General features: G+C 38.0%; 1 protein-coding gene across 1 annotated transcript in view; it reads left to right on the top strand.

Annotated features, from left to right (window-relative positions):
• mgmt (O-6-methylguanine-DNA methyltransferase) overlaps positions 1 to 15739 on the top strand; it is a 143890-nt gene that overhangs the window by 114601 nt on the left and 13550 nt on the right. The window contains exon 5 of the mRNA XM_042337075.1: positions 13476 to 13615. Coding sequence (XP_042193009.1) covers positions 13476 to 13615 — 140 coding nt within the window. The remainder of the gene's footprint in view (positions 1 to 13475; positions 13616 to 15739) is intronic.

The raw sequence follows: 15739 nt of genomic DNA, 5'->3' as shown, positions 1-15739 counted from the left end.
CGTTACAAACCGTAGTTTTCTTAGATAACCACAACCGCTTAGCATTAAGACTTTGCTGCACAAACATAACTCAAGAACCTCTGACCGCTTTTAGCCATCATCTCTGTTGTCTTCTTTCACGATAAAGCTACAAATCAACCTGTTGGTACAATCCTTCACATCAATTAGGAAAGGTGGATTTTGCCTCCAAAAGAAGTTGTGTGCAGTAACCTTCAGTAATCCAAACCAAAATCTGTCAAAATAGTATGATTGTTGAGCCGATCAGTGCAGTGCCTTATTGGTTGAAAGGACCAAATGTGCTCACTTAAGAATTATTTTTGAAGGGGACGGTAAAGGAAGATTGCATAGGCTTAAAACATTTTGCAAATCAATAACATTCATCTGATTCCCTGCCTTGATATGCATTATCTCTAGATTCATTCGAACATGAATGATGTCCACAAGAGGAGACGTCTCTGGAATTGGTGTATCTCCACACCAGTATCATCAGCATTGGAGACAGTCATAGAGCAGTACTATTTATTAATGATTGTGTTACCTCCAATGTGCTGCTCCCCTTTAGGGATAGGCCTCAGTCTGCAATTGTCATCAGAAAAACATTTTAACAGGGAAAGGGATATTCACATTGCAACAGGCCATCTATCCACAAGATACACAAGGATCTCTTACAAGTATTGCACCGTTGGATCAGTTGAGAGCTGGAAAGCGCCATGAGACAAAGTGCAGTCCCCTGTTGCCCCAGTTTGTAACCCTGTAGTATATCAAGAATATGTGCCAGGAGGATGCCAGTGTGAATGCTTTTAAAAATATATATATCCATGGGTATATATTTTTTTAGAAGACAAAGCTTTTAGCAAATATTGCATTGGTAGCTATCCTGTTTCCAACATCATTTCCGAGTTTCTTTTTTTTTCTTTTCATTAAATTGGCTGCTTTCTGAAATTGTGCACCTTTCTATATATATGTATATATATATATTCATCCCCGCCCCAGTTTCTCCAGACCTTGGTTAGTTTCTAACTGTACTATTCCCTCCAGCTGGGCTGTGGATTTCCCTGCAGCTGTCATCAATCCTGTTCCATAATTGGGAAGAATAAGGCATAGTTCAGCAGAGTGAGTTAGTCTGTGTCAACACTTCGCTCACCCTGAGTCAGAATTCCTGGAGCTGTCACCTCATTCTCAAGCTGTTCATGTATTGAGGACTACTGTGATTATTCAATTGTGTGTGCATGTGCTTCCCTGCCCCCTTCAAACCTTTGCCTACATCAGTGCATAGATTTCAAATTACTTTATCAGGTCTGAAAAGTTCTGAATCTGTTGTATCCAAATTCTGAAATTTCATTGACGAATGAAGCAACCTTCGAAGCAGTGGCTTATCAACAAGAAACAGTGTAGCATAAAATACTTACATTATATTTTTCTAGTAAAACAAAGTTTTTTTTTAAACAAGCGCTAGGTTGAATATTTGAATACTATTTGTCACCCTCTGGCCCGAAATTCCACCTAGTTGTATCCTGGGTCTCAATTTACGATTATCTGGCCTATCTTTATCGAATGGTCTGTCTGTAGTCCCTCTCCCGTTACTATAGATCTATCTCAGCTGCACCCAGCTTCACTCCTTCTGAGCTTTTTGTGCTTAGTGCATTGATTACCTATGCCCAAACGTTCAAGCTCAATCTAATCCAGGCCACGCCAAACAGTACAGAAAACAATCAGACAGCCAGGCAGTCAGAAAAATCCCTTCCTCTCTTGATAATGTTCTCCTTCAGACCTTCCGCTTTCCTTCTCAAAGGCCTCTTCAGATAAACAATTTTGGTCGTCCCTCCATGCTAGGCAAAACTTTGATCCAAGAGTTTTGGGGAAAGGCTTCAAAGGATAGATTCCACTTGTGATGTCAAAAAACTTGGCCCTTGTCTTTGAGACAATGGCCATGGAGCATCACAATTTAAAGTCATTTAAATCTCAACCCTAAAAGCAATATGCTCCTAGAACAACCAATGTATTTTGCTGTTGCAGACTGCATATTTATTTTACGTACAGTAGCTGTACCACTGTTCAATTTCATTGTGTCTTATAACTTCAGATAGTTTTTGTTTTGGTCAGCCGGGTTTCTGACATATGTGGAAACCCATCACCATGCTTAAAAGTATCCAAACCAACCAAACTCAGAAACATGCATCTCACCTACACATGGAATGCATACTCTCTACCTGGAGGAATGCATCCTGCTTACCTAATTGCAGAACATTTTTTAGTCAATTTGGAACTTTGTTTTTTTTGTAGTTCTAAAAAAGAACTAGCTATTAAATCAACAGCAACAACAACTTGCCTTTGTATAAATATCCTTCATGCAGGTAGGATCTCAGAGCGTTGAAAATTAAGACTAAATTCAAGAATTTTCTACAATTTCTGTGCATTTTATTTTAATTTTATGACAAAATTAGTCCTCAACATCATTGTTATTATTATAAGTGTAGCTTGAACTTCATGCCGATGATGCGGTGACTCCACTTTACACTGCAGCCAATGCTGGTGGAATGGAGGATTTGTGGTAATTTGTGGTGAGCTGGGAACTACTGCTAGTTAGAAGTCAACTATGTCAACACAGGAGCTACCAACCTCCAACACTATCAGCCTGTTTGGCCGGGGCGAGGGTGAGCATTACTTTTTTCAGTTGACTGTTGTATTTGACCTGCATCCACATCTGGTAACTTTGTGGAGGTGCTGGATGGTTCCTGTGAGCCAAAGCAATTACAGTTGTGCAGTTTGTTAGATGGGGCAATAATTAATTACAAATGGGCATTGTGGGACCTGCTAATCTGTTTGTTATTAACCAATGTTTGTCTTATCCGGAAATTGAACTCTGTAGACATTAACCCTTTGGGAATTGAGGTAGCACTTGTATTAAAACAAAAATATACTTAACAAAGTACAATTGTATTATTGATTTGAAAAAGACTAGGAATTAATGTTTCATGATTATGTATATTCCTATAAATTGATTTTAGAATAATCCATGTTGGGTGTTTTTATTTTTTATTTTATTGAAAGCAGAGTGTTTTAAAGGCTGGATAAAGTTCCTTTAGCCTTAATGGAATAAGCAAGAGAAAAATGGCAAGACTTTGTGAATTAATTCAGAAATGTTACATCCAGGAAATTCAGCATTGTAAAGCTTAATGTCATACTGTTTTCCAGTTACTGGTAATTCCTAATTGTTCTGTACTGATATTCTGAAAAGGTTATAAAAGGCACTTGATGATTGGCTCTTTACAAGAAATAACAGCCAAGTACCTCAGTGATTAGGTTTTGATCTGGAAATGTATTGAGTTAAGTGCAGGCAGATTTTGTTTCATATCTCACTGAATGTTCTAATATTGAATTTTGATGGGGCATTTTGAAACCGAGGATGCTATCCTAAAGAACTGATTACACAGTGAATTCTGAGTGTTTTTGAAGGGTTGTAGACCCACATAATGGAACATTATTTTGTGTTACTTCAGTTCAGGGCCGAAGCTTATCTGTATAAATCTGTGTCTGTCACTTGCATGTACAGCAGGACAGTGATTTGGATTTCTGTGGAATTAATGAAATTAAACCATCATGTTAGTTTTCTTTCTTCTTTTCCAGTGATGTGGATGTGCTTGGAGTCTTCAATGTCTGATGCACTTCCATACATTTATCATCCAGAGCTCATGATTAATAGGGTACCTACAATGCTAAATAGCACCTACCGGTACTTTTACCTGAGCTGCAGTTTCCTCATTTGAATAGGTGAGGAACCAAAGTCACCAGAGCAATTTTTGCTAGATTTCATCACTCAAAATTCAGTTGGAATTTCTTCTAAATTCCTCAGCTGCCCTGAGGCTAAGGCTCAGTGCTGATACAGAGATTAATCCCAAAAGAGCCCTGTATTTCTCAGCAGAGAAATTAAAGCTTGCCAGTTTTCCTTTCACCTGTCCTTCTGACAGCTCTGTCAGTAATGATGTGCCATATACATGGCATAATCCCCATCCTATGGTAAAGAATAATTTATTAAGAAATTAAGGGGCTTAGCTCCTCTGTCGGGTTGGTCTTCAAAAGTTGGCTGATAGTGGTGACAGCATGATTATCAATGAAAAATTATTTAACAGTACCTTGGGGCTTTTTTAGACAAAGCCTAATAAGTCACATGGGTAGATATCAATCAAATTTATCCCCTTTAGATTTTGTAAATATTCCCTGAAGTTAAAGCAAATTACGTTGATTATATGGCTCCTCTACATGCAGTTCAGAGTGACTGTGGGGCACGGTCCTAGTTTAGGGAGAAGCATATTTTTAGAAACTCTCTGGCATCGTGACATGTTTGCTAATAAAGCTGACACAATTTCTCCCTCGCTTCTGGAATCTTAGTAAGGCCAACAGGAGGTACAAAAATATATTATTTCAAACAACTCTTCGCCAGCATTTGGGATTATTGACTGTGTTTAAATGTTAGCATGGCAATAAAGATGCAATAATTCTCACGTAAGATTAGCACAATAATAGCATTACGTTCTTAAAAGGCAGCATGCAAATTTTGGTGTAATAATTGGGCCCGCAATATGGGGCCATTTATTGATATTTCTTTCTCCTTTAACCCTTTGAGAATGTGGTAGTATTTTACTGACAAAAAGGTAATTTTTTAATGTAGATAATACTGTAAATGAAGAAAACTTATCACCACTGCATTAATGATGCCTTGTAACCTTCAGCATTGGATGTTTACAGAAAATCATTTATTCAAAAGCTCTGCTCATTGAAAATGCACATATTTTTGAAAACTGCAAGCGCTCAGTGGGTTAATTAATGTAAAGTTCAAGTTTACCAGAAACGTTAAAATAAAACTATGATGGGCAAAGGTGCTTTATTTAATAATGAATGTAACCCTGATATATCAGCAAAAGGAATGTTTTTTATAATAGATGTATTTTACTAAGGAGTTTGACCTTGTTTTTATTAGCAAAGATTAATGAATAATTAATCTGTTCATCCTAGACCACACTCAAAAATCTTTTTTTTTGTAAGGCACAGAATGGGTGTCATGCTTATTTCTTCGAGTCTCTTATTGGACAACAGTTTAAAAGCTCACAACAACATATTAACCCTTTACAATCCTGAATGTGTCTTTGCAGTTGAAAAATGTGTGGTTGCTGCCATAGCAGCTACAGAAATACAGGATTATATTTTTCTACCTTCTGACGCTGTATTGTTATGAAGTAGGCTTGTTTTGTACAAAACCCAGAAGCTACTCATCATTTTTCAATATTATCCAAGTCGTCCAAAACATTATCTTATTACACTTCTACAATTGTGCTTTCAAAGTATTTCTAAGTGCTCGTTCTTTCATTCAGTAGTTATCAAGAAGGAAATGAAATTTACAATCACACGTTTTTCAGAATGAGGCAATATCATTTTTCATGGTCTCTTTCCTCCTCCCCCCCCCCCCCCTCCCCCTACCTCATAAATATTTGCAATTAACAGAAGTTGTAGCTTCAAAAGAATGCTAAGGTGACTGTCAATTTTCTAAGCGTATTATGACAGAATACTTAACAGCTTTTGCAAATCACTTAGTTCACAATCCTGTAGTCACAGGTTTGAGTCCCAAGGCTGCCTGGCACTTGAATCTGAGAGCTACCCTTGGGGTGAGTTTCATCAGTTTTCAGCCAGATAACTAGGAGGGATGCCCTGAGGTAATGCAGCGACTTACTCAAGAGAGGGAAATACTGACAGAGCACACCTTATCCTGCAAGACGTGCACCTCTGTGGCAGGCATTGGTGGAACTGAAGAACTGAAGTCACCAAGCAACTAACAGGCTAAGTTAAGCAAGAGCTTCTGTACTCAAGGGTTGGACAAAGTAATGAATGTCTCCTGTGCGCTGATTAAAGCTGCAATTAATGAGTGACCGCAGGAGTGTTTATTGCTGAGGACATCTCATCAAAGTGGAATGTAATGCTAATGTATATCTTATTTGGTAAGAGTTTTAACTATGGAAACAGAAACAATAGCAATGTACATGTATGTTTTTAAGGGAGCTGCTAATTTGCATAATAACAAGCAAGTGCTTTTCTGAGTATGTTTGCCGAGATATTGTGTGTGTGTTTAGTCATTCAGGTATCCAGTCAGTAAGGAGGTGGCTCTCAAAACAGCACATTGACATCTAGATTGCGTCTTAGGGGCATTTGATTGTATATTAAAAGACCTTATTGTAACCTTAAATATAGCACCGGTGAGACCACATTCCGAATTTGCCATTTAGATTTGAGTACCCTACACTAAAGTATATTGACATGTTGAATCAAAGGTTTCGCCCACAAAACACAGTCACTCCCATATCCTGTGAACCGCTTTGAGATGTCCTTTTGGCATGAAAGACTCTGTACCAAATGTAAGGACTATGGTTATTATTTTAAAACAAGCAACCTGATTGATTCCAGAACTTAGCAGAAGTTTTGAGGAGTAGCTTACAGAGCTAAACTGCTTATCATTTAGAAAAGGGGGAGCTACCATAATCTGGGTCTCTAAAGATTTGAGAGGCATAAATATAACTAGGCTATTCCACTTAGACCTTAGGATTAGAACTTTAGGATGTAAGTTTAATATCAAAAGTCTTAAAGCAGGGCCAGATATCAGATTTTTCTCTCCATCACGTGTAATTGCTGTGACTCTTCTCAGTTTGCCTTGCAGGCTCAGTTACTGTACTAGGTATAACATAGTATTGTATCCTATGAGGGAGCCTTTGTGCCATAGAATTGTTTCTGGAACAATAACTAACATACATTATAATGTTTACTCACAATGCACTCACAGTAGCACAATTGAAATAAATAGAGAAACTGCCTTTGGAAAAAAAACAATTTGGCTGGAGATTACTGTGAAAGCAGACGTGTATTTTACACATTTGTGAACAATTTTCCCATCTGGTATCAAATGTCTGGCGTGTGTTGTATTTTGCACACTTTTGCTCCAGACTGCCTTTAATGACATGTTTTTTTTATTCTGCTCTTTTTATAAATGTACCTTAACACATTTGTGGAAGGGACACACTCTAATTCGGGCAGCACTAATAACCGTAACAACTTGGCCTCACCCACAAATGATGTTTTTGGATCAGATCTGGGTAGATTTTTTTCAGAGCCCGTTCTATGCTCTAGTTGTGTTTGCACAGACTGCTCATTTTATTTGAAGGGTTTGGTAAAGTTCCAAGACTGCTACTCCAGTGGGTCAAAAATCTGAAGGAATCTGGAGCTGGTTCCTGGCACCAGGAAAGTAGTTTGTTGCAGTAATACTCATTATGACAGTAGGGCAGATTCCCAAACCCCTCAATGTTGGAAGTTAACACCCGTTCACCACTCCGGAAAGAGTCACAAGTTTAATGAGTAAAAAAAATTGGAATTTTAAGCAAATCCTTTTTTTAGTAATCATTGTAAACAAAATCTGTTTGCCTAAAGAAAGCCCACTAACAGTCATTTAGTATCAATACTACATGTGCTAATGAACCAAAAGCTGTTAATGTGGTTTCTTCAGTTAAATTGATTCATGAATTTTGAAGAGAACATTATCTAATGAATTTACTCTGAATAGAAAGCAATTAGAGGGACACACCATTCTGCTTAACCCCAAAGACACCCTAGTGCCACAAATTAAGTACATTTTGAAAACAGATTCATAAAAAAACGAAATAGATTTGCTGTCTTGTGACCTCTACTAATCCTTGTAAATTAATGAACAAAAAAGTTAATTTCTAGTCTGACCCTGTTCTAATAACATAAGGATTATTACTGAGCTATAGTACATTTAGGGTCATAATATTAATCAGATTGTTCCAATAAAGTTATTATGTTTTCTGATATAGTGCTTGAGTTTTAGATTCCAAATACTGTACCATTTCAAATGATGTTTAAACATTTTTAAAGCTTTTTTTTGGTGTAAATGAGCAATATATCATACCATCTTTAATGAAACGTTCAAGTTAGTAACAAGTGAATTATAATAAAATATTGACTTATTACATCGGTACAGAAATAGAATTTGAACTGGCGCCTCCCTGTTGGTTCATCCCAAACTGTGTCTTTTATGAGAAAGTCATAATTATAGATCTGATGAATAAAAGGGAATGCAAAATATAACTATGGAATAAAAATATATTATCTGAGCTAGCTGCAACACAGAGTTTGCTCCTCATGTCTCTTACATTTACTAGATCTACTCACAAAGTGTTTCTCAATCCACATGGGCAGGTTATAGAATGTCCTGTTTTATTGTCCAGCAGTAATCCTTTATATACAGTTTTCAATGGGTTGTGCCAAATGTTGGTCTTGGACTTTACAATGACTGTGTTGCAGAACTGAAGCTTTTTTAACATTTGACCACTGCATTCAGCTTATGTGTGAACAGGGTTGCAAAGAGTGTTATCACACGGAAGATAATTTGAAGTTCAACAATTTGTTATGAAAAGTTTACAACATTCAGGAGAAACACGGAGAGTAACGCTGTTTAGACCAGCCGCTTGGATGTCAGACTAAAAGTAATCACAAGAAAGCAAACACAACTGAGTGTTAATTGAGGTTGGGTGCTGGGCTGCAGTTCAAAAATGCTTTCATGTTGTAACCAAATTATTTGCATACTTGATTGAACTGAGTGATCAACTGAATCATTTGTGCCAACCTCACTGCTTACATGACCACATGTACACATTGTTAATGATGAAAGCATATGACTTTTATTACACAGTATAGTGTAGGATAGGCCTATTCAAAGCTTCTCTGGGTTGCTTTCTCTAAAGATATAATTGTTTCACAAGAAAGTTAGGCCAAGGAACAATATATAAAATTAGAGAATAAAATATATGTGTAACTTGCTGGTCAGCACAGTAGGTCACATTTTTTCTGACCTTGCCATATCTTAGAAAGAACAAATGATCCCCTGGAGTCCCTATAGTTTATTTAAGTGCTATGTGAACAGTCTGCTATTGCGAAACAGATAGTTAGCAGGCAACAATGTTACAAGGTAGACAGTAAATTGCAACTTATTTTTTCAGTGCGGAAGACTATAAATGGCATCTTCCTGTAAAGGACAGACAAACCTTTTGGCACTCCTCTCTACCATCCTGTGTTTCACTCTGCCACAGAACCACACACAATGCCAACCTTTGATAGCTGCTCTTACTGAAGCTGGCAGGGTGTTATGCCTGTAGAGATATTGGCATGACTCCTCAAGTACTCCATGTGTCAGTGCCATTTTGGCCAGTGACCATATGTGAACTGGTAGCTAATATTGCAAATTCACAAACTGCAATGAGCTGCGAAATATGCTTAGTTTATGAATTGCTTTAGACAATCTGATGTTGATGAACAATGGGAGATTTTTAAGCCTGAGATAGAAAAGCTTTTGAAAAGTATAAAATAGATAACTGAGAGGAAACTTAGGAAAGAGGTTACAAAGACGATTAGGAAGGCAAAGAGAAAATCATGAGGAGAACATAATAATAGTAATAATCCTTGCATTTGATATAGCGCTTTTCACGTCGGGAGGATGTCCCAAAGCGCTTCACAGAATAAAGTGAATTGACTGTATATTTGTGGGCGAACGCGGCAGCCAATTGCGCACAGCAATATACCACAAACAGTCGTGGATTGAAAATGACCAATTTATTATTGTTTTGTTTTGGAGGGATTATTATTAGGCGTGTGGAGTAAGGAAACTTGCCCAAGGTTTCGCCCTGCCTGGAACATGACAACAACAAAACATTTGTATAGTGCCTTTCGCGTTAGGAGGATGTCCCAAGGCACTGGACAATCAGGGATTTGGACCTGAGCAGGGAGTTGGGAGAAGAAGGGGTGGAGATCAGGGAGGGTAGGGGTAGGTGACCGAATGCACGGTCGAAGAGAAGGGTCTGGAGACGTGCCCTGAAGGAGGCAAGGGAGGGAGCGAGGCAAAGGGACTGTTGGATGGAGTTCCAAAGGGTGGGGCAGAGAAGTTAAAGGCCCGACCGCTGGTGGTGGGGCGGACTGTACGGTGAGGACATGAAGCCGACTGGAGCCGGCCGAGCGGAGGCAGTGGACAGGTTGATATGGTATTAGCAGGTCCCAGAGGTAGGAAGGAGCATGGCCGGGGAGGGCTTCGAAGGCAAGGATGAGGACTTTGAACAGTATGCTCCTGGAGCCAAGGGTGGAGGTAGAGAGATAGAGTTGGGTGTCATCTGCACACATGTCGAAGTTTACCCCATGTCTACGGATGATGTCACCAAGAGGGAGCATGTACATGTTGAAGAGGAGAGGACCAAGGATCTCTGGAGCCCTGAAAGCAAAAATATAAAAAGAAGCAGCAAGGTGTGACTGAAAAACGTCCAATGTGATACCCATTTTTATAAAGAGTGATAGAGCTAATCCAGGAAACTACAAGTCAGTCATCTTAATGTTGATTGTGTGCAAGGAATTTTAGAATATATAATAAAATATGAAGCAACTAGTCATCTGGAGAAGGAGAATATAATTAGGAGCAGCCAGCATGGATTTACGAAAGGAAAGTCATGCTTGACCGATTAGGAAGACAATGAGAAAATCATGAGAACATAGCAAAAATATAAAAAGAAATAGCAAGGTGTGACTGGAGAATGGCCAATGTTATCCTGATATTGAATTGAGTATTAGAAGAATATTTCTTAGTAAGAAACCTAGGTAACATGTGAAAGGTAAGAAATGTTTCAGAGAATTGGGTAATGATTAACCTTAATTTGCAAATGCAATTGATTAATTGCACAATACTATATTTGGTCTGTAGGCAAAAAAATATCCTGTAAATGGATGAGTATTTCAGAAACATTGAAAGAATGGTCTATGATACAAGCAGAACATGCAAATGCTAGCTGTGGTATATGATTTGTTTGCAGTCTACAAGTCCTACTGAACAGTTGGCAGTCATACATTCTTCCTGCATTGCACATTTTCTGGAAAGCATGACACTAAGTGTTTCTTAAACAATAAACAATTTCTGAGCACAAACTACCAGAATTACAGAGGTTGGGGAAAGGCACAATTACTGATTAAAGATGGGAACTCTGGTTTACATTGGTTTTAAAAAAAAGTTAGAAGTTTGGAGAAAGGTTAAATTGGAAAAAGGTTAAACTGGGTAGAAAATATTTATTTTGAACTGAGTTAAAATAAAAACAAAGGAGAATAGGAAAGAAGAAAGAATGGAATGAAAAGCACATGTACTTACATTAATGTATAAAAATGAATGGAAATAGTGTTGTTATAGTTTAGTGCCCAGGCTGGACAATGTTACAATGCAGTATAAAACAACCAAGGATTGTATTACAAACAAAATCCATTCTGTTACTAAACAGTAAGTGTGAAGCTTAAAGCATAACTGCAGTATACTTTCTAACATGTAGAGGTGAAGTTCATACTGGGATTATGCTGTTTTAACAATTGGTTTCTTGTGCTAACAACAGACATGATACACAACAAGTTCCGATGATCATTATGGTTTACTGATTGGTGCAGGGATAGCTGCAGATTATATATATATATATATGATATATAAATCATAAAAGCAAAGGTAGAGTCATTGATATAGTCATCAGAAACCGAGGTTTGTGCTGGAGCACATAAAACACCTGAAGCTATTATTATTTTTCATTCAATACATAGTGGATATGTCAAGGGGTAACATTGTGAAGTGACAAATACTTCCACATTGAGAATGACCAGATAACTCATAAATGAAAGTTGCAAATGTCTTATAGTCAGCTTTACCAGTGCAAAAACAGAAGAGTTCTCGCCAGTGATGGGAGTGAAAGTAATTCTTGATCAAGTGATTGCAATGTTTATTCTACGAGTAAACAACTTCTGCTGGAATATATGGTGGAAGATTGTGTTACTGTGCATGCATAAGCAGTATTTGGGATCTAAATATATGAACAGTGAAATTGCTAGCCCTAAACGTAGGGTATATCATATCTTTAATAAAGCTGATTCCTGCTTAGCCACAGGTATAAGTCATTCCTCAGATTAAGTGAATGTTTCACTGAAAAAGGTTCAGTTGTGTTTTTGAGGTGTTAAATTGCTGAGAGTGAAGCCACTTTTCTACCAGCAGTATTGGAATTGTGGGAACCCGAATCCCATGTTATATTTCCTGATCCACATTCAATCAGAGTGTAAATAAAAAAGCTTAGTAAATAAATGGTATGCCAAAATTGGTTTCTTTAAAAATATTAACAAAGAGCTGGTTGTACAATTGGCGCTTTAATAACAGTCCATTAAAGGTTGGCTTAGAGGATGCCAAAAATCTTTCAGACGAGCCCAGTGTGAAATCACACCTGCTGTGTTTGTGCTGTTCACATCACGGCTGTCTGTGGGACATTGCTGGCCCAGATCAGCTGCTGCATTCACCCGCATAACACACAGTCACTACACTTTTCAATAAAATCCTGTAAAGTACTTTGAGACATCCTCCCAAATGTGAAAGGCGCTATATCAATTTCAAGGATTATTATTTTTACTACAGTGGGTGCAAATCTCACTGATCTTCAAAGCCTCTGTTCTCAAATGGTGTTGGGAACAAGGTCCATGCTGGCTGAACCCTTATTTTTACATTGGCTGCCAAATCACAGCCTAAACGACGGTATTCACTGGCAAGCCTTTGGCATCAACATAGCATTGTGAATGAGGGAGCATGACTGGGGCCAGGGGTTCTTCCCACTTGGCTCCTGTTAACCCTGCAAGCCAAAGCACTAATGGTTAAGGTGGCCTTTGCTAGTCAAGCAGCAAGAAGCTTGCCAGATAGTGCTCCCAATGGCAAGCTATGTGGATTTAACTGGTTAAACTCCAGCATTACCCCTAATGCATATACTGGGGTCCCCAAGCTTTAGTTCCTGCCAACCTGTGCCCAATCCTCTCCGGAAATAGATAATCAGGACCAGTCCCTTCAGGGAGAGAGTATGATTTCATGCCAGACATGGAAATTTCCATGGATATATGGCACACATATGTTTTGGATTCTGGTTTGGATATTTGTAATGACGGTGATGGGTTTCTCCTTGTGTCAGACAACCTGCTGAACAAAAAAGAACCTTATAGCATTAGATGTAAAGTGAGAGTTATTTGTAGAATAATTATTTTCTTCCCCAATATGTATATTGCGAAGTGTATTTCAAATCTTCAGCAAATTTATTGGCCTGTTTTCTAATACTGTATTAATTCAAAATTATAATTAGAAATCAGAATGATTTACTGGAACATTTGTTTTGCACCTACAAATGTTAAACACCAAAGCGTTTTATGTGCTTTTAGCACAAAAGTGTTTTCTTTAACTGTGTAAAAATGTCCTTTCTTAACAAATCGATTACATGCTGAAGTAGCTTTCATGGCCATTAATATCAAAGTAGCCCGGTGTATGTGTATGAACAGTGGGGAGCTGGCTGTAAACCATCTGAACACGGTTTTCTATTCTTCAGCTACCTTCACCTGCAGAGTGTTGTGGACCCTGCTGAGTAACGTGAAGTTTGGAGAGACGACCTCTTACAAGCAGTTGGCAGCACAAGCCGGCAATTACAAAGCAGTGAGAGCTGTGGGAGGAGCAATGAGGAGCAATCCTGTAAGTTTCTGCAACGTGTGAAATGCTGGATACGCTGGATGCTTCGTACACATAATAATAATAATAATAATAATCCTTACATTTGATATAGCACCTTATCACGTCTTTGAGACACCTCAAAGCGCTTCACAGAATACACTATACATTGGGGCTCGTTGTCCAGCTCGTTGCCCCTGCTCCTCAGAGCTTGTAGGGGTGAGGAGGGACACATCTAACACCTCCAAGTGGATGGTCAATCCACTCAAGCTAGTCAGTCAACCATCAACAATGCTTTTCATTACTAAAGAACTCCCCAGTCTCGCTAGAGTCCCTCTTTAGATTCAGTTCATCCACATCAAGATCAGCATGCCTCTTCCACTCCTCAACCCCAGAAGAAAATCTGTAAATCTGAACTTATTTACATATTCACCTTGAAAAGGTTGAAACCCGAAAATTTGAACCCCCAAAGCTTCTTGGTCCCACGTCAGTAACTTCATATACTATGGTGATAATACTGTGAAAATGATGCTTTACCACATCATTTTATTCATCTGCATTTAAGCCACATTGAAAAAGAAATATTAAACATAAAAGAATAAAAAATAAAAGAAAATATTAAATATTTTCTTCTGGAAGTAACATTTATACTTTGTGGCCCATAAGAAAATAAAGTACGCGAGAACAATAGACTATAATATGAAGAAATGCTGTAAATGTGATCTTGAACTGCCAATTCCCCTATATAAATCCTTTTACTTTTTTCCTCCAATAACACACACACCCTCACTCATTCATGCACCTTTTAGTCACCCCACTCTGCTTCCCACCAAACAATCGTGATTATCAAGTACCTAGTTTATTCTCCACTAAGAATTTTGAATTTGTATGTAAATTTATATGAATTTGACATCCAGTTTCTAAACTATCAAGAGAGTAACTGCCAAACTCCGAATTGACCCAGAACTGCTCAGAAGTATGAGGAATGAACTAGCACAGAAATTCAATATCCAAAGCCCAGGGCAAAAAAAATGACTAATATTGCTCCCAATAATTTTCAGTTTATCATTGCCAGGGTTCCCTCTCTGTCATTTTTTCTCTACCTACTCTATGCTTCTGTACAAGCAGTAATTTTTCTGCGATTTCTTTCACCCAAGTTTCTTTACGAGCTCATGCATCTTGAAATAGGTTGAAGGCTATATAAAAATAGTGTTGTGACAATGGGCAAGAGTAGTGGCCACTTTGTTTCCTCTACCTAACATCTCATGAACCCACCTGGCACATGTGATATGGATCTGGAAGTCAAGTTCCTCCAGTGAATGCATTGGATACAGACTGCATTGCAGTTAGAGCAAATGCCCTCTGCAAATAGATGGGGCAGATACTCCTCCATCAAGCGCACAGATTGGGGGGAACAATTACCCCAGTGAACGCATCTACATTTCAGTCACTTGGGACAGGAACTTATAATACATCCCTCCTTTCGAAAGTTTAACAATCCACTGCTAGGACTACTGAGCTGCTATTCTACATTTAAACTTAAATTGTAGAAGTACATGTAACAACTATATTGCTTCGCTGCTATTTTGCTTTAACATATTTTCTGTTCTAAGCCAGAATATAATACCCTGCGTTATTATATTCACGGAAAACGTAAAGTGACCTGTCAGATTTTGTTGAAATTGCGCCGCTTCACCTTTAAAAGATTGTCTGTTCATTTTTTATAAGATGCACACATTTGCCACAAAATTGCATGCACTGAAATTTGAGATTTATTTTTTGATGTATTTTAAGATATATTACTCAGGTATATATCAACATTGTCGGCTTCAATGGCATTTGAAGTGCAAACCTTGAGCGCTACCTCAAGCACTACGCAAGTGAAGTTATTCACTGACTGAATACATAATGTGATATATATCTAACCCCAAATAAAAGCTGATACTGTGTCAGAGATATTTCTTTTAAACTACTATTGTGGTAAGAAAAGTTTTAAAAAGTTCACTTTGTTTCTTGCACGTATAATATGGTCAGAGGCTAAACTACTTCCATTTCTAATCATGATGTCTGAGGTGTTACCAAATTCCTTCGTACATTTCTACAAGTTTTCCTTTGTAGTTATCTCGCTACGTATAATTCATACAGTGA

The sequence above is a fragment of the Callorhinchus milii genome, unplaced genomic scaffold (genome assembly GCF_018977255.1).
Source record: "Callorhinchus milii isolate IMCB2004 unplaced genomic scaffold, IMCB_Cmil_1.0 Scaffold7, whole genome shotgun sequence".
Lineage (NCBI taxonomy): Eukaryota > Metazoa > Chordata > Chondrichthyes > Chimaeriformes > Callorhinchidae > Callorhinchus > Callorhinchus milii.
Note: the sequence above shows the minus strand (reverse complement) of the source record. Positions and strands in the feature narration are given on the sequence as shown.